The following is a 25,242-nucleotide window of genomic DNA, read 5'->3' on the forward strand; positions in this document are numbered from 1 at the left end:
CTATTATTCCGTGTATTTTCAAGTTGGATTATTTCTAGGTTATTGGTCAAAATTTCCAGGTTATGACTCACTAACTTTCTATTGGATTCGATCAATTTCAAATCAAATTAAATTTCGACCAATCAAATCAAATTTTGACCAATCTTTTGAAATCCAATTCATTAACAATAATAAATATATTTTATTTTCCTATTACTAATCCATTACTAATGCATAGTTTATCTATTGGAATAACTATTTTTTTTCCCTTTGATAGTGCTACTTTATGGATAAAAGAAAGATTTTATTCATTAAATTTGAGTTATTGTAAATTAAATTGACCCGAGCAATAAAATACCCTTATATTATATATATTAATCTTATCATGAGTGTTGTATAATGTCATATATATTACTTCCTCCTATTCAGTTTATGTGTTCCATTTTTTTTATGGTCAAGTCACCTTAATTGTTCAATTTCTATTTTTGGTATGAGTTTTTAACTTTTATGCCCTTAGTAACTTTATCTTATTTTCAATTATACCCTCCATTACCCATACTAATTTTCCTCCCTTACATTAAAAAACCCATAATACCACTCTATTTCTTACACTTAGGGTCCCACTTTTAACTCTCCTTAAAATCCGTAAAAAGTGAAAAGAGACTCCTAAGGTGAATAAAAGGGAATATAAAGTGTAGATTCCGTTGCAATATATTTTGGGGACGGGAAAATTATATATGTATTACACTGAAGTTGATTAGATAGAGATTATGCCTTCAATGCATGTGTTTGTTGTACGATCTCATTACACATTAAAATTTTCACATCACACTAAATATATTATTTTGTGCTTTTGATGATTTGAATGCATTTTGATATCCTTCATAGTTTACACACTGAAAAAGATTATATTTTGGGAAAATTAGGGAGGAAAGAAAATCAAACACAATTTAGGACCCATAATTTTATGAATTTAATAATGTATATTATTTTTGTATTTCTGATGACGCTATATATTGATTTTAATGATGTCTAATATATGATGCAATGCATTAATGTTATGTTGAAAATAAAAGTTTTCTTGCAATGTCCCTTTCTCCCTTTACTTATATGGATTCTATAGCCTACCCTCAAATTTAAAAAAAAAAAAAAAAAAAAAACCTTGTCAAATACTTTCTCTGTTCCACTATACTTGCTACATTTGACTTTTTACGCAATCCAATGTATTATTTTGATCATTTATACATTGAACTAATACACATCTAAAAATTATAAAAACTTAATATTATGAAGTATGCTATTAGATGATTCAAATAAACTTTCACTTGCCTATATTTTTGCTTACGCATTAGTTATAATATACAAAATAAGCTTCAACGATAAATAGTGTCAAAAATCATCATGTAGTGAGTATTACAAAGAAAGTAGTTTTTCAATCGAAATTAAATAAATATCTTATTATCATTCTTATCATTTACGATGTGTTTGGATGGTATTTTAGAAAGTAAAAGAAAGAGACGAAATGGCAATATAGGGAGATTATTGAGTTTTCCTTCAAAAATTTTTGGGATATTTCATGTGGTAACTCTGAGGTTTTGGGTTTTCTATGTGGTAACCAAAACTTTAAAAAAATTCATGCGGTAACTCTAAGGTTTACAAAATTGTTTTACCGTGATCTTTTTGCACATAAAACATTAGCAAACGTTAATTTCGAAGTTTTAAGGCTGTTGTACACCTATTTATACGATTCACCATTTCAATTGTCATCACTTTTAACCTTTTTCCCAAAACATAAACTCTAACTCTACCATTTTTCATTCAAATCATATTTTTTCCCCCAAATGCAAAGATAGTATAGTTAGGATTTTTATTTTGAGGAAAAGGTTGAAACTGATGGAATTTGAAATAGTGAATCGCATAAATAGGCGTACAACATCCTTAAAGCTTCGAAATTAACGTTTACTAACGTTTTACGTGCAAAAAGGTCACGATGGAACAATTTTGTAAACCTCAGGGTTATCGCGAGGATTTTTTAAAAGTTCTGATTACCAAATAGAAAATCCAAAATTTCAGAATTACAACGTGAATTTTCCCGGATTTCTTTAATACGAAATAGTATAAGATATTTCTCTCTTTCATTTCTCTTTCCTTTTCTATTGATATCCACATGAAAAAAATGTCACCCTTTTCTTTATTTGGTTATTGATAGCACTCCCTTTCAAAATCTCAAGTTATTTATGTTATTTATTCTAAGAGATCTAACTGATTTTGTGTTGGGATAGCATGTAACTTATCTTATATGTCCTCCATTTCTTAAATAAGTTTCAAAATCATATGGTATATCATGGTGTAACTCAAAAATCAACACCTTCTCAACTAACATAGCTCTTTTGAAGTTTGATGCAAATCTTTATTTGTCAAACATCTGCTTTGAATATTGACCTTTTCACTATCTATTTTTAGCACCCATGCATTACTAGCTGTTGAAATTTTGTCGTTGTCAATAATAAACTTATTTAGTCGTGTCTTCTAGAATACCGAATTTAACAATTACACTAAATTCAACGTATATATAATTTCAAAAAAAATTTGTAGAGACATCACTTAAAGAAACAGGATCACATGAAAATTAATCAATTAATCCCAAGTGCTAAATTAAAAATATAAAATAATATTTAATTACTTTTTGAGTTTATATATTTTCGTAAAATTTTGATAAATATATGCAACTTTTAAATAAGAGGCATATGTTTAATTGACGAGTTTTTCTGCGATATTTTATATAAATATCTTAAAAAACAGTAGAAATTTAAAAAGCATTCATGATCCTTATATAAAATATGTTACCCCTTAGACTCGATATGTACCACTTAGCGTATTTTTACGTTTTTCACCAACTTAGATATTTTAACCGGATATTACACGCTCCCACCAATAATTGTTCCTTTTAATATGAGTTCAATGTACCCTAAAGATATTTTTCATTCAATAGTCAATAATTTCTAGGTACATGATCATGCAAGATTATATTCTGCTAAGAGTAAATGATCATTTATTTAGTCTTCCTTATAAATTATTCTCTCAAGCAACAATAATTTTATAGTATTTAATCCTACATCATCTAGACATACGCATGAAAATCATGAGAAAATAAATAATTATTTTCAATATTTCAAAATGAAATATATTTATATATTGTAATTAAATATGTTGAAAGTAGTACTTTTGGTACATGCAGATTCTTCGAAGGACTATATCTTTTGGCCTTGATCAATATGAATCCGAGTATTGGTGGGTCTAATCTAACATGGTGTTGCTTTTTATTTATTTTTTCAAAAAAAAAAAAAGAAATTTGCATGGTGCTGCAGATGCTTATTTGATGTGGATATGGTGTGGACACATGGAAAGTCAAAGAAATAACTTTGTTCCTAGACTTTATCTTTTTGAGGAATAAAAATATCTTCTTTGTTTTCCTAAAAAATAATTAGGGCATTATGATACAATCATTGTATAATATACTTATACTTTCTTGAAATTTGACACATTTTTCATTTATATTTATTTATTTAACTTTGCTTTTTTTACCAACACAAATTCTAATGTGAGACGGTTAAATCGTGAGATGAATCATATATGTGGGTTAAATTGCGCAACTAATACATGTTATTAGTATATATAAACTCTTTATTTTAAAGTTCTCATCGAATTACGATTTTTTATATGAATAACTCACACTTTTTAACAATGATTCTAAATTTTCCTATTTAATCTTTTCTTTAAAGTTAACACAATGTCTTTTCATCTTTTATTCACCAACTAAAATTTAATATCAAAAAGCATCTTTAAAACAACCTAATTATACTAAGATCAAATACTACTACTACCTTTATTTTGTTGAGAAGAGAGGGTTTATTAGACACTTCACTTTCTCGTATGAGTTTTTACTTGCAAGCCCGAACACGAGATTTTTAAGGGCTTCAGGCGAAATATTAAATTTTAAACCCTAACAATAAATCTCATTTATTTCAATTTACTTATAACTTATGATAAAAATTAAAATATGACACTATAAAATATAACTAAAACAAAACCAATAAAATAAATTCGACATTTATAGTATTAAATATACGCACTAATACACAATATAAAATTTTATAAAATTATTTTAAGAAAAATTTAAATCAAGAGAACCAAATCACTTCGCTGTTATCTCTCTGCTGCTGTCTAAACTCTTTGTCTCCTATTGAGTTTGAATGTTGCTATATCACACAACAGCTGGTCTTAGAGCGTCTCGATGACAAATTTTTTATCAAGACTTGTCTCATCGTGAGACGGTCTATTTTGGGCTGACCTAATATTAACTTAAGAAAAACTACATAAAAAAAACTGTTTTTAACTTATTTATTCAGTTGTTTTTTTAAAACAGCAAGTCTTGTATGAGAACGTCTCATCGTGAGATGAGCTCATACAAGCAGCCTATTAGTAATAAAAGATTAAAAAACAATGAAATTTGAATTTTATAGGGTAGCAGGTCTTTTTGAGCGTTTGGACCGATCCAATTGATGCCGTCTCATGGTGCGACAGTGTCAATGAAGAATTAATGTTTTTAAAAAATTATTAATTGAGCTGCTTGTATGGGCCCGTTTCACGGTGAAATGGTCTCATACAAAACTTGTTGAATAATAAAAATTAACCCAATTAAAAATAATCACTCAAAGACACCGTCTATCACGAGAATTTGTGATCACCCAGTTACAATCCCAATAAAAATAAATGAGTATACAAAGCCTATTAACATAAAACTAAGCCCACCTTGATTAATTATGAACTGGGCTCTTTCACCAAGTATGGAAGGACGACCGAACAGCCAACATTATCATATAAAACACATAAATTTTTGCGTGAGACGATTTTACAGTGAGATGTGTCTTATATTTAGGTTTAATAGTTTAATAATAGAAATGTTTAGCTTATAGAATTTTTATTTTAAAGTCATTTCATTGTGAGACAGCCTCATACAAAAAATGCTTATAAAAAAAATAATAGATTATTAGTTTTTCTTTAGCTTTATAGTAATTGCACAAATTTATTTTTTTAAACTCTTTATTTGTTTAATCAGGTCTTGGGAGGTGATACTAGTATTTGTGTAGTATTCTAGACTTCTAGCTAATATTTCTAAAGTGTATAATAAAAGCATGCAATGTGTTGGTAGTTGGTACTTGCTAGAACTTGGTTCTGATCATTTTATTCGATTCTGATTCTACAGAATTAGAACTTGGTTCAGATCGTAGGGGTTCAATTTCAAATTCAAGCGGTTCAACACGGATTTCTTAATTAGTGGTTTAAAAGGTTTCTTCAGGCTGTTCATCTCAAGGGTTTGGCAGGTTGGACCATTTGTACAACTCTTTTTTTTTTTTAAATATAAATATTATAGAAACTCATTGCATTCATTGTCACTAGAATACTTGCTTAAAATAAGAAAACAAATTTAATTGATAAATAAATGGGAAAGTGTTAATAAAGACGATAAAAAAAAAAAATTGGTTTTAGTTATTATCAGGTATAAAATTTTAAAAAGCTATTCCAAAATTATAATTGCTTATAATTAAGATCACGTGTCAAAATAGAAGAAAAATACACGAGCTTCAAAAAGTACTAAATACAATTTGTAAAAAATTTAAAATATAATTTAGTTTGGATGGTTTGAACTTTAAATTATTTGATATTGAATTATAATAATTTATTTAAGATTTAGTAATTGTTACAACGTTTAAATTTTTGTTTATCTATTTTGGTTTTATGTTCTGAAATCATTTTTTAGTATGTAGTGAAATTTGGTTTACTAAAATTTAAATTTGAATTTTGTAAAATAAAAAGTCAAATTCAGTTCGTTATGATTGAATTTTATATCTAAAACTAAAAAAATCAAACATAAATTTTCAATTGAGAAGGTTCCATGGTTAGGTTATCTTTACTAGGATGATCAAATATATATTTACTATATTAAAGTATTTATTTATAATATTAAAATAATTACCTAGAGAAATAAACTAATTATTTATGAATCCATTTCATAATGAATCAGTTCAAACAATAAAAACCAAAATACATTTACAACTGACAATTTGAGTTCATAAAATTAAACACGTGATATACGTGAACTCATTAGTCATTACGGAGCCTATCACTTATGAAGGAGTGCAATAAGTTGTAAAGTCTGATCCAAGTGAAAGCCCAATGTCTATCTTTTTCACTCACACCAAATTCTTGTATGACACGGTATCACCGTGTGAAATGCTTCATATTTGAATTTCCAATAATAAAAACTGTTAGCATAATGGATTTTTTTATAAACTCGTCTCACAGTGAAGCGGTCTAGACCCACTTATTTTTTAGAGCCTCCAGGCCCAATAAATTTGTATTAATTGAAAATAATTAATTATTTTTAAACGTAAATATTATATGAGACGATCTTATTGTGAAAGTCCAATACATAAGTTTAATAGCATATCTAATATTATTTTTAGCCATTTTATTTGAGCTTGCACTGATTTATTTAGTTAATAAGGTAGAAAAATCTTAACATTAACTTGAGATGAATTTGATTAGATCCAATAACATTGGAAAATGATATGTACAACCCTAAGGGTTGTATAACAATTCTGTATTTTATTTATGTAAATTAATATTATTTTTACTTTAAAAATATAAAAATTTAATTATACTATGTTAGTTTATCATTTATTCTTTCTTAAAAAGTTAAAATAATTATATAAAATATAAATTGTATTCCAATCTCTAAATCTGAGTTTCTTAAATAGATAAAACTATTAATAATAAAAAAAAAATTGATAAATTTTATATACAAGCCTAATAATCTAATAATATATAGTCACAATTTCACATCTTACTCTTTTTGAGTTATGCATTATAGGTTTCATTTGTATCCGTCTTATTAATTTTTTTAATTCTTATTTATACTTTTAATTTATCTTTTCATTTTATTTACGTATTTTTCTTAATTAGTTTCTTCTTTTTTTTTGTATTATTCAGCCATTTATTATTTTATTCATAATTGGCAAAAAAAGTTGCCCATCATTTCACATTTATGTACAACGTGATACTTTCTTTGTTTTGTTTTTAGTGCTACATTTGCATGGGTATAGAAATTAAAAAAAGATGGGTAGAACATATAAACTACAATTATACCCTTCATTTTAATTCTTCATTGAATAGGGAAAAAAATTAGTAAGATATAGAATAGGATAAAATAAGGGTAATATAAATATTTATATAATTATTTTATTACTAAAATAAAGATATAACAAGTGATATAAAATTATTTAAAATAAAAAATGTAGCTAAGTATTATGAAACGGAGCAAGTATATTGATACAATTAGTGAAAACATTGTCAAAGAGCACATTACCTACTGATTTTACCATTCATTAAATTGCTTTTCCAAAATAGGTCAAATATACTATTCAAATCAGATTCTCAACATAAAAATTTCAGAAGAACAATCAAGCTATAATATAGCCACCCTTAATTAGCTGTACATTCATTAATTATCATTGATTTTCAACCAAAACTTACAACTACTCATTTCATTATGATCAACTTTTATAGAAATTTGCTACATAATTAGCAAACAAAACTTTTATTATCAAAGGCTAACCATTTCCTATTTTACTCACACTAATACTATCTTTCCCTTCATAATTATGAAAATTTAGGGAATTAATAATTGCTACACTATTTCAAAAAAATCTCTCGTTTCGATCTGAATATAAAATGTAGCAAATTTAATATGCAGACTAAACAAATAATTTGTGAGATTTTTATTGCTAATGTTGATTTAATTGCGTTGCATTGGATACCTCACACCAGCTGCAAGTACTCTTTGTTGTTCTATCTGCATCATTTAAAAATAAAAACTCAAATATAAATTATTACATATGTCAATGCTAAACTTAAATATATGCTTCATAATTTTGAAAATATTCATTATTTGTAGGTACATAGATGAATTTAAGATGGAGGAAACTAACTTTTTGACCATACTACTATCTACTACCTTTATCAATACACATTAGGGTAATTTAATTAAAAACACAAGCAAGATTATACTTCTACTCAAATACATACAAATTATTAGTTTAGACAACAATAAGAAAAATCAAAGATACTCTGTACGTATTGGCGGATTTAATGGGAGATTAGTAATGTCAACTGACAACAATTATGTTTAAAAAATTGTGTTAAGGAGTGGATTTAGATGAGTTGGTAGGAGTATGTGTTCCATAATGAAGGTACCAAGTTTGACACCAAGCTAAGTGTACTCTAAAATTTTGGGCTTAAACCACGATTTTGAACTAGAAGAAAGATACAATCAAAATAAACTTAACAATGAAACAAAGCAAACACTAATTATTGTCTGATATTTATTATTTTTATTCATATTTTACTGTCTTGTTGATTTGCTTTCTTTGTTTTTGATGATTCTAACAAATAATAATTTTTAGGCAATTGATTTTTTGGGTTTTTGATAATTATAGCAAACAAAAATAATTACTAAGGTAGTTGATTATTTAGGTTTCTATTGATTCCATTAAATAGCAATTTTATTAGGGTAATTGATTTTTGGGACACGTTTTCACGTGTCTTGAATTAATAAGGCTCTCCAATTTATACTATATATGTTGCATGCGTATGATACATGTTGGAAATACTTCATATGTGAGACAAAATTCACATCGATAAAATAGTGGGTTGTAAATTTGGATATATATTGGGTGAGCTAATCCTCCTACATACTATATGGTTTTAGGAAACAATGAACCTCGCCAAATGCATCTGTGCATGTGTAAGTCAACGCTCTTGACTCGTGGGTTTTTGGGCTCGAGCCCACGAGTGTCCCGTGTCCACTCAAATGGGCCACAGTGAGATTATGTGACAAATTGTCACTGCCTAACAATACATGAATTAGCAGACTCAGACCTAAATTTCTATGATATTTAATTACTAATAAATTATTACAATTCTTGTTCCTATTGATCTTTAGAGAAGTACTTCCCCTTTAACAAAGAAAAAAACAAATATAAGAGGTTATAAATTAATAAATTACTAATTAAGAAGAGATGTCATACTTGGAAGAGCTCATGCAATTTGTTCTTGAGATAAGAGTATTCATGCTCTAGCAACTCCAGTGCTCTTAAGCATCTATAGTAAGACAAAATTAAGCCAATAAACATGATTAGAGAATGAAAAATAGTACTAGTAAATGACATTAATTAACTTTAATCTATAATTATACTCGCATTTGTTATGAAAAGTAGAATTATTTTAAGGGCATGCATGAAAAGTAATGAAAAAAGAAAAGAAAAGAAAATACCCAGCACGGTTATTTTGTTCAGAAGCAGCACGAAATGCAACGCATACATTTCTAACTCTTTTAGCTCCAATACTTGAACTGCTGCCCATTAACTGATTCAAATGCATCCCTATTTTCTTGTAGTCTGAAAATTCTCTATCTGCTCTGTTTTTCCCACATTTTATATGCCGGTAAATAAAATATATAAAAGTTTATAAATAAAATAAACTATCATAAAATAAGGAGGAGTATAGCAAAGATTTACAAAAGGTTTTTAAGGTCGTGTTAATTTCAAAAAATTATTGACTAGCTTTGAAAGCCTAATACGTTGTATTTAGAAGTTATGTGCAATCGGACATGTTACCGTGCTCAGAACTTTGATTTTTACCTCTCAAAACTGATCCTATATATAAATAAGCAATAATAAAAATTAATTATTATCATTTTAGATGTATGGTTGCTCATAATAGCATTAGTGGATTTAAGTGTGAAAAACCTTTTTAGAGTTTTATATTAATTATGTACTCATTGCATAAAATGATTAATTTGATTGTTCTCAAACAGCAAAAGAAATAATTATATTATTTATTACATTATAATCCTATTAAACTACTTTTAGTATATACAATGAAACCCCGGAATTTTAACAGGCTAACATAAAAGTATATTTATACTCTACTTATACACTCCTATCCTATTGGTGAATGAAGTAATTATGGGTCTTGGTTTATTCATGGTTTTTATTGTTCTTTGTTCCTTGCATAGATACATATATCATAAGATTCTAGTACACAATCCTATCATAAGAAATGAATGCAAAAATCAAATTGAGACAAAAATTATAATTCAACTGAAATAAAATTTAATTTATATTATACGATTACTTTAAATATGTCACATATGTACATAAATTAGTTACATAAAATTCACCTAAGACATTTTTTTCTATAAATTATTGTTACTAAAGTTTAAATGTGTCTGTGATTATTTTCACATTCGATATCACAAGGCATGTAATAATAATAATAATAATAATAATAATAAATTATGTAAAAATCAAAAAATCAGAAAATAATTTTAAAAAGCAACAACAACAGTAATAATAATAATAATAATAATTATTATTATTATTGGACCATAAATGGAATAATTGAAAGCGCAACTTTTAGGACCAACCTAATAGGCTAATAATAAGACGTTATTTGTAATCAGCAATGAACTCATTACGAGTGGTCTCTTTCACTTGTACTTAAGAGTACATAAATAGACTAATCAACTAAGCTTCTAATTCCTGTGTTCTTTGCTATATTTGATTACTTATGCAATTTTTATACATTCGTTATTTATATGATGAATTATATATAACAAAAAATTATAAAAAATTAATATCAAAAAATATGAGATTAGACAATTCAAACAAAATTTTATTTGATTATATATTTTCTTATATATCAAGAACAATATAAAAAAAACTTAAACGATAAATAGTGATAATAACCATAATATAACAAATATTTTAAAATACAAATGTATATTTATAAGATAAAATTATTATTAGTACTCTATTACACTCATTTTAAAACATTAAAGTTAAAAAAAAAAAATCTCACATTACAATTCAGAAGAAAGAAGAGTATGCATTTATCATCAACAAGGCAATAAATGTTGTATCTACTAATTACACAATTAGAAAAGCAATTAGGGACATAAATCAGCTACAAAATTACAATATGAAATTAAATAAAGGGAATTAAAGAGAAAGTTAATTACAGAAATGTCCGGAGATTGCGGAGAAGTTTCTCAGATTCATGAAAGTAAATGTTGACAACTTCAGATACAAAATTTGGAGAACTCTCATCTTGGAGTTGTTGTAATTGTAAGAATTGTTCATCCAACACCCCCTACATACATTTTATGACATTACACTATTATTACTTATTACTTATGTAAATTTACGATCGTTTGATTAGTGGTTATTAAATGGCAGTGAGAATGATTTAGTATAAAATTTTATAAAAATTATCATGTTAATAAAACTTTAATCATAAAATTTATTTTTTTTACAAATTTTGACAAAAATTTCATATCATTGCCATAGTAACACGTTGAAGTGAATTTTATAAAGAAAATGAGATGATGAAAGTTGAACAAGCATGATCATCAAAGTAACCAAGAGTTTTTTCAACTAAAATTACACTACTTTTTCACTCTCATTACCACCGTTTATTATCACCTACCAAACGGACCGTTCAGATGCTACATCAAATTAGTTTTTCACTCTCATTACCATCGTTTGTTATTGTTCATTGTCTTTTATTATCGCTCTTTAACTCTTTACTTTTATCTTTATTTTTAATCATTTGTATGTATTCTATTTATTCTATTTGTAAGTTACAGGTTTTTCTCTCTTCCAGACCTTTCTCAAGCTGAGAGACTCTTTGACCGCACTCTATTCTATGGGTATAACCTGTCGTCTTTCTTCCTTCCCCAAACCTTGACTATAGTTTTTTATGAGCGGAATACGCCGGGTATGATGATGATATTCTATGCCCCATGGGTCAAACAATGTACTATTTTCGTTCCATACATTTAGTATCAAATGTCATTTTCGTCTCTCATACTCATTTTGCTTCATTTTTCATTTTTAGACAATAAAACGTCACTTATTTTAATCTCTATGATACATTTTACTTATTTTTAAAATTTATCCAAACAATTTAACTCTCTTTATTTATTATTAATATTAATTTTTTAAAAGATTTTATTTAGCACTGATGTAAAATCAAAGGCACAAAGTAGTATAGATGATACTATGATACATTGATACTAGTATGACTTTATGGGTCATATGAAAGAGACAACACTTGTAACAAAAGAATATGAAAAAAGTTTTCTACAAAAGTTTCTTTTAAATAGGAATATAAATGATAAGTATTTTGTGTTTTTGATGGAAGTTTGTTCTGATTTTCGTATTGCCAAAGAATTTTATATAAAATTTGAGAAATTGATATTTTTATATTAAATTAACGATCGTAACTTTTTAAGAATAAAATGCAAAATTTAATGGTAAATAAGGTTGAAAAAATTAGGAAAATACAAACGTTTACATAGTTTTATTTAAAAAATAATACTGTATATGAAGTAAAATGTAATTTAAAATCGATCAATAAAGAAAATGCAGTAAGTATAACACGTAAAAACAATTAAAGAAAAATATAGAAATGTAGAGAATGAACTTACAGAGATGATTTAATTTCCTTTATGGTTTCGTGCAAATTATTTACAAAGAATTAATTTAATTTTGTTTTTCAAATCCCTCCAAGACCAAAGAATAAAAAATTATAATTTTTTAAGACTTATTGGTGCACTCTCTTGTACGATATGGTATGAATTGTCGTTTTTCTTTCCTCTTCAGATCCTGATTATAGTTTTCGGGATCTACCGAAAAAGATGATGATAAAAAAATTTCCCTTTTTAATTCCTTCAATTTCTTTCTTGTATAAATAAATTATCCAAACACTTACATTTTTTAAATGAATGAAAAGAGAAGAAAAAAAAAAGAACATACTTGGTGGAAAAGAAGAGCAAGCAAGCGATTCATATCGGCACGCAGTTGTTGAGCGGCCAAGCCAAGCATCCACAACGGAAGACCCGTTTTGAATCTTTTATAATTCCAGACTTTGATTTTTATTTATTTATTGAAGTTTGTGAATGCAAATTTTAATTTTGATATTTTGATTTTAATTTGGAGTGTCAAAGTGTGGAATTCAGGAGCCTTTTAGGTTTGTTTTCTTTCAAGCGGGAAGCGCGAAGATTGTGAAGATTCAACACCATATTTATAGTGTGGACCATTTGGTTAGGGGAATAATGTGGGATGATTCTCAATTTAATATTACTCCTGTTAATTAATTTTTTTTTATTTTTATTTTTAGATGAATTGCTAGCAAACAATTTTATGTGGTAACACAAAATTTGAAGTTATACTCCTATTTATTAAGTCATATTAAATTTATTTATTTATTTTTTGATTTTTTGTGTTTGATGTAAATTTGATAAGAAATCAAGAAAAATAATGAGATAAAAAAATATTTTGTGTGTATTAGGAGAAATATGTGATTGAAATAAAAAAACAAGTTAATTATGTGGATGTGATAAATAGTGTGGACGAAAATTTAAAAGTTATAACAGCATACAAATCATGGCTAAAAAAAGTGTGATAAATATGAAAAGATGCACTTATGAGAAAAGTAAGGCAAATTTAATGAGATAAATGGTTCAATTGTTGAAAAGATTCTTTGATGACATGGCCTTTTTTTATAATTTTATCTTTTTACATCACATACTGGGGTAAAACCCGATCCAAAATTTGAAAATATCAGCCCCTCTTGTGTGAGACCGTCTCATAGTGAGACGAGTCTATACAAAAGGCCTATCGTGCTAAAAGTTTCAATTATTAGGTTATTTAGTTTAAGTATGAAGTACGTCTCATGATGAAACCGTTTAATACAAGAATTTTGTGTTAAAATTTTGATATTTTTTTTTGAAACTTAAAAGCCTCGAGTATAAAATTAGAATCTAACACAAAATAATCAGATTTGACTGAGATTTGATATTTTTAGACCGAAGATAAATCTAGACCTAGATTTGTTTCAAACTTGTCTCAAATTCGACCCAAATGTAATATCTAAAAATTTATATACTTATTTTAAATAATTTATATGAATTATACTACTAAATATTGAATAAAAACAATAAAGATAAGACCACTTTTGGGCTTTAAAACCTTTAAATTTCATGACTCTTATTCAGAGTCTTATGGGTTTATATCTAGGTCTAAAATTGTTCAAATTAAATAGCTGTAAATAAGAATTTAGTTGAAACCATTTACGAACATTCCCTATAAAAATTGTTTGATTGGGAGTATTGATGACTATCGACCTCAATCTTAAATCTACGTGGTGTGTAGTTTTCAATGAAAATTGATTAATTAAATATTTGAATTTGACTAAATAATGATTTTATTGAAAATAAATTTGTTAATAATATTTGACTCTAAAATTAAATTGAAAGCAATATTAAATTAAATATTTATTAGAAGCCCATATTTATTTTAGTTTCATTCAACTTTTCTTGTTTTATTTACACTTATTTTTATTGAATTATTTTTTTTATTGACAAAGGTTAATATATGTAGTCCAACTGTCAAAACTCCTTATACGGAGGATGATTTTAATCATCTCATAACCCACTCATGGTGGAGAGTGATGCGCATGCAATGGGGCATGATAGATGTTTGGATCACTTTTGAGGTGATCAGTGTGGAGCAAGTAGGATTCATTGGGCAAGGCATGGAGCCTTTGAACAAGGTAAGAAGAAGCTTCACATGAGTATTGGGTTATGCCTTGAACGAGGAAAGGCATGAGGGAAGGTTCCTCAAGCAAGACAAAGGCTTGCAACCGATAGTGAAGGCAACGACACTGCCGCTTGTTTGAGCATGTCAAGCACTCTTCCAAGCGGCCTGTCTAGTGGAAAATATCGCGTATTTTTTGTCTTGTGGGGTTTGCTTGGGGAATAAGTAGTATATTTTCCTAGGGTTTCTCTAATTTATTATGGGCTATATAAAAGCCTAAATCAGATTAGAAAAATACGAGAGAGGTTAATGCATAGAGGCAACTAAAGTTAACACCAAGAAAGTTTCTTCTACATTGTATTATTGTATTTGCTAGTGATCTCCATTAAAATTGGGATCTTTATCTTGAGAGCTTATTCTCAAGTGTGAGAGAATTTATTCATTAATGTATAGTTGAGTTATTAAGGAAAATAAATATTTGTTGAGGAGAAGGTATCTAAGATACCTCATTAAATGTTATTTGAGTCTCCATTGATTTGTATATCTGAATCTCATCACATAGTGCAATTTTTATCGGATCTCTTGTAGATATAGATATGACTCGGTCTATACTTTGCTTAATGGTCGTTTGTTGTTTGAATTCAAACTCACCGATAATCTCAAATATTTAAAAATTCGTACATTAAAATAAATGATCTATATTTGACTTTATTAATACAATCTAAATATCTGGCCCAAATATAACTTTTAAATTTTCAAGTCATTTAATTTATTAATTTATTTTTTTATGTAGTCATATCTTAAATTTAGAAATTTACACTAGTGTAATAAATTTTGAAATTTAAGGAAAGTCCAACATAGGCACTAGATAGAGGTGTAGGCAGTACAAAAAGGCAGAGAGTAACAGAACAGAAGGTGTTAAATGGGTATGGTACATTTAGGGAAACCAAGATAAAAAAGATCAGCGTGAGGCAAATACAGCAAACATCGAGGTAATTGTGGGGTTCATACCAAACCAAACCATTTACTCACCATTATTTTAACCCTTTTCAATACTCCTACTTCGCATAAACAACCCACGTAACTACAACTTGAAATTTACTCGCTCACGGTTTTGGCTACATGTCTTAATTTAGGTTATCAGATTAATTCTTTATTACGTATTTCAATTTATTTTATATAATTTTATGTTCATTTTGAAGTTAGGTTAAATCGAATTCGATTACATAGTTGTATAAATATCGAATTATCGAGTCTTTTAAAAATTTTTCTCTTACCTCTCATTGTCGTCTTATTGATTTTACACTATCTTTTTATAGTTATCTTAGTTTTTTTATTCACATTTACAATTATTTTTCTAGATATTACCCACATAAAAATTTAACAGTTTGGAAAACATATATAGAATTAATGAGTTACTCAAACTATTTACTAATTGATTTAGGATAAAACCTTATCGAATCTATAAGTAGATTATTTTTCTGTTATGTAGATATATATATGTCCAACAACAAATTTATCAATTATATCTTTATTTTAACACTGCATTCATTTTTATTATTTGTTATTGTATTCAGCAATCCAATTTTCTTTTTACTAATTATTAATTAATAAATAAGTGATGAAATAAATCAGAGTAATTGTGCAAGAAATTCAAATTAGTGGTAGTGGAAAATTAAAGAGGGGAATAAGAGTATCTGCAAGCAAGAGGCAAGAGCAGTAAGACGCCGCACTAATGGTAGCAGAAATAGACAGCACGCGCAGTTTGTAAGTGCGGGTGACAACCAGCAATTTTCTGCACTCACTTTTCTTGCTCTTATACCGCCTCCCTTTTTACTGTCTCATCACTGATCCATTCAACTTCCCGTTTCCCTTTTTCTCTAAGAATCTAACTTTTATTTAACACTCATTTAGTTTTTCACTTTTATTGAGATAACATTTAAACTTTTCTAATTATTTTTAATTAAAAATTATAAAAAATTTAATATTATTAATTTTTATATTGAGACATATTAAATTAGATTTTATATGACTATATTTTAATTTATAGATTAAAAATAAAATATAAATTAAAAATAATAAGTAAATTGTGGTAAAAAATAAATACAACTAATGGGTAGAATAGAAGATAGTGCTAAATAATGTCTTTGTAACTCTCAATTTACATCATAATATTTTATTTTAAATTGTTCAATTTATTTTATATTATTTTATTATTTAAAAATTAATTTATTTTTTATATATATTTCATTCATATATTTCTAGAAAAACACTCTACTTTCTGTTTGATGCTAAATTAACATCATAAAAGCAAATAGTGTATAAACTACTATGAGAATTTAGATCTCGATGTGTCTATATCCCTTTGTCTCTCAAGCAACAACTCATCATTATTATTATCATACCCAGTGTATTTAACTCATAAGATTAACTATGATTAGAATTTAAGGAGAAAATAACAGCGATAACTCATACCCACAAAGGAGAATACGATCAAAATGTCCCTCGCTCGAGAAATATCCACAAATAAATCCTTAGAAAAAAAAACCTCAATAGACATAAAGCAACCGCTAATAATAATTATTATTTATCACCTTAAAAATAGAGACTACAATTGTAATTAAATATCGTAAATCCACCTTTTTTTCCTATAAGTAAAAAAGTTCAAAAGATATGCTCTTACAATGAAATATGAAATAGGAAACACATGACAACAAAGTAGATTGTTATTTTTTGGAAAAAATTACCTAAAATAATATATAATATTTTTATAGTTTTTCTACAATAATCTCACTTATTGATTAATCATAAATAATCCAAACTTTAAAAGTAATCTCCTAGAGCAAGTTCGGTAACCGGATGGTTGTTATAGCATATTTATTTTAAAAAAACAAAGATAAATTAAAATAAAATGTCAAACAAATGTAAAAAAATATGTTAAAATTTTTTTTCCTAATTTTTAAAATTTTCATAATTTTTTATGTAAATTTTCAAAATTTTTCTCTAATTTTACGTAAATTATTAATTTACTTTTTCGGTAAATTACATAATATAGCAAATTATTTGATTAACTGAGTGTACTTTAAGCAAAAACCTCTGAAAGTTGGATCATTTATGGTTAATTAATATGTGAAATTATTGTAAGAAAAATTATGAAAAATAAGTAATTTGAAATAGTTAAAATAAGTAAGTATAATAAAAAAAAAAAAATAAAAGTACTTCCTGAATTAATATTTGGGATTTGTCTCTCCTGATAATGGTATTGTATATTGGTAGCAGTAGCACAGTGTAGTAGAATCACAGTGACTAATAAAGCAAACAATATTTAAGAAGAAGAATTAATATGGAGGATACAGATTTTGCCATGTTTTAAGTTTTGTTTCCCCCGAAATACAAGGCTTCATAGAAGTTGTTCATAGTCAGACTGTTATGGTTTTAGTCTTTACTTTATCTTGACAATTCTGTAATTTCTCAGCCATTTTTGGTGCTGACGCGTGTTTTTTTCTTCTTTGGTTGATTCTCAACACACCTCTAGGATGTTGTCTTTGTCTCAACTATACTCCTATTTTCTTTTTTAATTAAGCTTAAATTAAGGGCTTTACTAAATATTGCCATTATATATTTATTTTTTTTATTGAATTGATATGTTTTATATATTGAACTTTTAGTTTTTCTTTTAATAATTTTTCATAATTCTATCTCTTTAATTTCTTTCTAAAATATGCTTTGAAAAACAAAAATATGCTTTACTAATATGATTTTCATAATTCTATTGAAACAATATAGTTCATCAATTTGATCACCTAATTAATTATTAATTGAATGATTTTTCAATTAATATTAATATTATTTGTAATTAAACAAAAATTATTTCATACATAATAACATAATTAAACAAAAAATATTATTAAACTTAATAATTTATTATCATTATTATTTAACTAAAAACATAAATTAGTTAATATTAATTAATTTACTAAAATTTAAATTATTAAGTAAATAATTCAAGAATATTAATATAAAAAGAAAATAATTGGGTTAATTAGTACTTCCTTCATTTTTATATGTTCATTTCAAATTGAATTTATTAATTTTAGTGTCAAACTTTGACTGTGATTTCTCATCAATTTATATAAAAAACATATTCACGTGGGATATTGATAGATTCACTTCAGTATATATTTTCTAAATATCAACTTTTTAGAATTTTAAAAAACTCACAATTAAAATTATTTGACTTCTCAGTTTGCATTGTATTCTTCGCAAAAAGTGAATGTGAATGAGAAGAACAAATGAAAACAAAAGAAGTATTAATTAAAAATTAAAAGTTGATACATGTTCACTCTTTTGGCCATAACTCTTGATAGGAAAATCACATTAATACAAGGTTTACAACATAAGACGCTAGATCACTTCAAGAGTTTTCCAACAATATATTAATGCCCGATTCCGATAACCAAGCGAAAAATGACGACAATTTAAAGTTTGTTCGATTTTTAGCACACTCAGACAGCAGACCAGTCGCGTGTTTTACGCGACTCTACTACGGTCAAGTCACTTGTTTTGTGCGACCGTGTGTACTAAAACTCAAAACAAATTTTATATGGTCGTCATTTCTCACTCGATTCTGAAAATTGGACATATAATATGTCGTTGGAAACTTCTTGAAGACTAGTTTATAATGCCATAAACCTTTAATTAATGTGGTTTTCCTATTAAAAGTTATTGCCAAAACAGTGAACATATATCAAATTTCAGCACAAGCAAATTTTAAACGATCGTCATCTGTCGCTCGATTATCGGAATTGGGCTTATGATACATCATTGGAAAGCTCTCAAAGTCTAGTTTCTAATGCAACAAATGTTACATTAATGTAATTTTCCTATCAAAAGTTATGGCCAAAAGAGTAAATATGTATCAAATTTCAGCATAAATTTTTGCATTATAAGCATTTTTCTTCTCTCTAACTTCCCTTCTTTGTAAAGTATTTTCAACTGAGCTAAATTAAAAATTTAATAAAATAAAAATAAAAATATTAATTAAATAAATAAATTGGACTCAGCTGCACAAAACATGTGACTTGGCCAAGATCGAGTCATACAATACGTGCGAGTAGGTCCAATTTTCGATTTTTAAAATTTTTTTCTTTTTATAATTAATATTTTTTATTTAACTTTAATTATTATTAATAATTGTAGTTTAATAATAATGTTGTTTGATTTTATAATTGAAAATGGATTCAAGCGCATTGTTCTAATTTCAATAAAAAAAACAGGTGACGCACTATGAAAAGGGTGGTGACATTTAAAATTGGGCAAATTAATTCATATATTAGTATATACAATAACTTTCATTTAATTATATGGTAGGTCGAGGGAAGGATAACTCATTAACACAAGATGAAAATTGAAATTAGGAGTTTACGTAGATAAAGTGATGCTTGATTCAACTGAGATAAGACCAAAATCTCGTAAAATAATTATTCTCTTAAGTACCATTATGCATATTTGACTGTTACACACTAATTCAATCTTAATTATCTCGTTTAATTGAGAATAAAATGATTAGCCGAATCAAGTTAGTATGAGTTAATGTATTGAGAATTTTTACCAAATTTGTTTATAGGTGTTTTCTGTACCTAGATTCCCCAAAAATTTATACTACTATTACAAATTTGTGCTTTATAAAAGATGATTTTTACCATATTCATGCACTACTATTCAACAATATTTGTGTTTAAAGGATTTCCATATGAATGAAGAAAGTCCATGACCTTTTTCCCTCTTTTTATTGAAAAGTTTGAAAATTAATAGGTTCTGTCAAATCTAAAGGACATAGTGAAGAATCTTACTGCTTTTACAGTTCTAAGAAAGGGATGGATATTGTGGGGTGGACAAAGTGTAAATTTAATGTTTAATTAATTACTCCTCCCACTTATTCAAAGTTATTGTTCTAATTACTTTTACACATTTAACAATGTACTAATTCGATCCATATATATTTAAACGAGGGGTAGAGACCGAATAGATAGTTTTTCCATGATAAAAAGGAGATTTGAAGAGCATAACTTTATTTCATTTGATTTGAGAATGTTTGTCGAGACAATTATTGAAGCTTTAATATCTTTAGTTATAAAAAACTAAAAATCATAGAAACTTGATTGTTTATTTTAGTGTTAAACCATTTTAGTTGTGTAAGATTATAATATATGATGAAGGTATATTCGGTCAGATCCATTTATATTTATTTAATATTATTTGACAAATGAATTATATTCATATGTCTCCTACGTTGATGTTAAACATAAGCAAATTTGAAGTATTTTAATGGCAATAAGATATAATGGATATTTACCCATGTATCTAAAAATCTATATTGTCAAATTATGATGAATGATTAACATTAAATAATCAGCATTGATGACTTCTTCAGGTATGTTAACCTAATGATGTTTTATTGGCGTCCATGCGAATACAAAGCATTTTGGAGTATACTGATCATCTTTTGTATATGTTCACACCAACACGATGAAAGGAGATCGACAACTACAAATTTTGAACAACATTGAAAAACCAGAAGCACATCATTGATCAACAGTTGCGAATTAACTACAACATACTAAATATTACAGAAATTCTATTTTTTTGAATATATGTTAATCTTTTTGATATTTTTACCAAATATTAGAAGTTTGTATAGAGAATCTTAATGTGATATGAAACTTTAATGTCATCTAAATAGAAAGGACAATATTTTGCCTCAATTAGTTATAAGTTCAATTAGAGTGTGATTAAACATGTCATTGGAACAAAAGAGGGGTAAGACTTTTGGATTGGAAATAGGGTTTTAGTGGTATTTTTTTAAAATTTTAACGGCATAACTTAAAGGCTACTATTAGCTTTCGCGACATATGATCTAATGACATTAGTTCAAATATCGCGACATCCTTTAGTGGCATCTACAAATGCCACTAATTCCTAAAACATATGCCACTAAAGCCCAAACTTGTTTCAGCGAATGTCAAAAAAACCAATTAAATGATGTAAAGTCACTGAAACAAAGGGAGTAGTACGATTAATATATTTTTGTCTTTAAAAATGATAATACAGAAGTATTTTGTTACAGTTATAGGTGTCAAATCCAACCCAGCTCGAAATTTATTAGACCTTGTTAAATCGATCGAACTTAAAAAATTTACACAATATTAAGCTTTAACTCAATCCAAAATATCTAATTTAAAACTAATCCTAATGACTCAAATTAACTTCGTTCCTTATTAGTACCTCCATGTCATCTTTAATTTGAAAAGATATTAAAGATAGTATGTAGTGAAGTATGTACAAAGTGTAGCTACTGTACAAGCTCTGGAAAGAATTGGTGCATATTGCAATTTGCATGTGTTATGGTTAAAAGCGAGGGTATGGTGGAACGGAGGCATGGAGCTAAACTCCAGATGCAATCATTATATGTGATGATAGTTTGTCCTGTATCGATGAGTTAAAGATTGTGTATGCACTTTATAATTATTAAACCTTTCGCTCATTGCTATATGGTTTTGGGATAATATCTTTAGCTTATAAAATATGTACGCCTCGTACTTTCCAATAATATGCTGGGAATGACAATAAGTCCAACTCAATATTTCGGGCTTTCATTTTTATACTATGGAGTAATAATCTACTTCCTCCGTTCTGAAATGCTTATTACACTACAATTTATTGTTACCATTCATTTTCTAGCTTACTATGATATTTCGGCTAATGACTAAGAAAAAATATAGGCAAGTGGTTTTTTATTTGAATTGTCTAATTACATATTTTTCTAATACTAACATTTTTATGATTTTTACATTTTTATGATTCTTAATTAGACATAATGAAAGGGGGCTAGTATTTTGAGATTCCTAAAAGTTAAAATCATCTTCAAGAAGGGAGCATGAAATTCATTTTGCAATGATAAGTATGGAATTAGGAGTATAATTATATATTGATGAAAGACAGATGGATTGCATTGTATTTGTTGCTCCATTATACAAGTAATTATTTTATACACTTTACTGGTCAATTAGTATATGTTGAAGAGCATGCACAAAACCCTAGTGTAAAAAGTGATGGGTTAATTGTAGATAAATTTTAATTTGTGCATAAGCAAGAAACTAAGCATGTTCATTTGTTTACACTCTCCTAAGTCATAGTTAGAGACTAGAATGTGTCACAATTTCAAAAGCATGCTTTTTATTGACGTATGATGATTAAGATATCTTATTTTACACTCAACAAATTTTTTTTAATTATATATATATATATAGGGTGAGAAAAGAAAAAAAATGATATTTAGACATCGAAATTATGGTTTTTTGAAAAATTGTATTTAATTTCTAATTGAAACAAAATCCGATTATCTATACTTTATAAACTTAATTAATTTACAAGATGGTGGATTATAAGTTCACTAATCATAATTCTTTGGAGCATGGATTTGTTATGATGGGACATAAGATTAACTTAATGCTTATTGTACTTATTTTGAATTGGTAAATGAAAGACTTGATGAAATATCCTTGTATAAGTACTTAAACATCATCCAATTCTAAGGTAAATATGTGGGAAGGGATCTTAATTGTAAAATTAAAATATGTAATTAACCTCTTAAAAATAAAGAGAAATCTTCACTGCTAGACAAATAATTAAAATAGACAAATATAATGATTATGCATAAACGAAAGGAGTACATAACAAACAATGATGAATAGTAACAATGATGAATAGTATTAATAATCGTAATGTATTTATAATTTTGTGATCTATATTTACTTTAAATTGAATAGCATTATGGGTTTCGAATTTTTTTTTGAAAGTGAATCTTATGCAATATTTTAAAAATTTACCAAGTTTATTATTTTATAGATATATCCAAGTAGACACTCTCTAAGATTAGAAATAATTTCAAATTTTCAATATAATTAATATTATAATCTTTTTTGCACAAGAATTGACCTATATATACTTAAGTAAAAACCACAAACCATTAAAAAATTTAAAAGAACTTGGTCTTTTCTCATAAACCATAAAAGTGGGAGGTCATTTTTTAAAAATAAAAAAAAACTTTGGAAAAAATATTGGAGCATGCATAAATAGTTGACATCAGCTGATTATTGGGAAACTAAATGGAGAATGTTTAGTGTAAAGCAAAGCACATAGCGTTAATATCAATAAAAAGATAAGCTGTAATTGGTTAATTAATAATTAGTTAATTAATAATAGCATAGACTTCATAATCATGCTTCTTCCTTTCAGCCTTGTCTACTGCTCATATACTGTAGGCATTATACATGTGAATAATCTAGAATATGTAGTTGTATTTCATCATTCTTTTTAAGGTAAGAATTCAATCATTAATATATTTAATTGTACTTATCAAAAAATTATAGGAACAAGAAATAAAAAAATTTAAATCGAAACAATTCAACATGGTGCAGGAAAAAAAAGAACAGAGAAAGTATAAAATGAATTGAACACTTATTGAACTTTTGTATAATTGCTGAATCAATTTAATTATATTATTTAAGTAAATTTTTAATTAAATGACTAGCTCGGATCACAATCTGGCTGACTGGGAAGAGGTAGTCTAAGTAAATAACGGTGATTTGTAATATTGATAAATCACCCTTATGTGTAAGAATTTGATAGGATTAGGCTTTCAGGATTTTAATTTATCTTTATCTATTTCGTTTACTTTATTGATATTTATTTTGTCTTTTTATAATTAATTCATAAATCAAGATGATTGATTAGGAATTTCTAGACTTAAATTAAATTTAAACGATTCTATCCATCTACTTACCAAGTAATTATATTTTCGTACATAAACTTTTTAATGACGTATTATTTCAAATCTTGAAATCCCAAATCTTGGAGTACATCATTTTACTTTTTTTTATTTCTAAACTTGATAAAATTCATGAATTATAATTTTTTCAAAAATTTAGCATTAATTGTTAGTGTATTATATACTTTTTAAATTCATTGAAGTACCAAAATTTTAGTTTTTAAAAATGAATTAAATGTACTACTATTATTTTTAGATTATTTAACAAAATAAATATATTAATTATCGTAAAATAAAATGTTAATGATGACATTATCATATCAAATTGAAGGGATGACTTCTATACATATTTTAGATGGATGATGTATACGTGTTATATTTTGGTAAATGTTATGATAATAAATAAGTGCATGTCTAATTTTTTTTTTATTTTAAATTTTGATAGTATAAATTTGAGTAAATTGATCACTAGGGTGAGTTTAATAATTGGTGATCTAACGGCTGATTTATTAGATTAATGGATTATGGAGGTAATGAGGACTCATTGCTCGAGAGAATATGATTACCACCTCCGCTTTGTAGTTACTTAGTAGGGTATGTACTATGTAGTAAATAGTAGGAGTATTGTTACTTGTTAGTGCCTCTTTACAATAATCCCTAAATCATGGAATCAATTGTGGATGTGTGGGTAATTTAATTTAAATTTTACTT

At 26.7% G+C, this 25,242-nt stretch overlaps 1 protein-coding gene across 1 annotated transcript; it reads right to left on the bottom strand.

Annotated features, from left to right (window-relative positions):
• Positions 1 to 7,661: 7,661 nt before the first annotated feature.
• Positions 7,662 to 13,140, bottom strand: LOC130812229 (pseudo histidine-containing phosphotransfer protein 6). The gene is made up of 5 exons (XM_057677963.1): positions 12,921 to 13,140; positions 11,123 to 11,253; positions 9,374 to 9,517; positions 9,129 to 9,201; positions 7,662 to 7,894 (listed from the first exon to the last, which is right to left on the bottom strand). Exons 1-5 carry the CDS (start codon positions 12,987 to 12,989, stop codon positions 7,838 to 7,840), a joined length of 474 nt encoding a protein of 157 aa, XP_057533946.1. The 5' UTR covers positions 12,990 to 13,140; the 3' UTR covers positions 7,662 to 7,837.
• Between the last annotated feature and the right edge of the window lie 12,102 nt (positions 13,141 to 25,242).

This window comes from Amaranthus tricolor, chromosome 1 (assembly GCF_026212465.1).
Source record: "Amaranthus tricolor cultivar Red isolate AtriRed21 chromosome 1, ASM2621246v1, whole genome shotgun sequence".
In the NCBI taxonomy this organism is placed as follows: domain Eukaryota; kingdom Viridiplantae; phylum Streptophyta; class Magnoliopsida; order Caryophyllales; family Amaranthaceae; genus Amaranthus; species Amaranthus tricolor.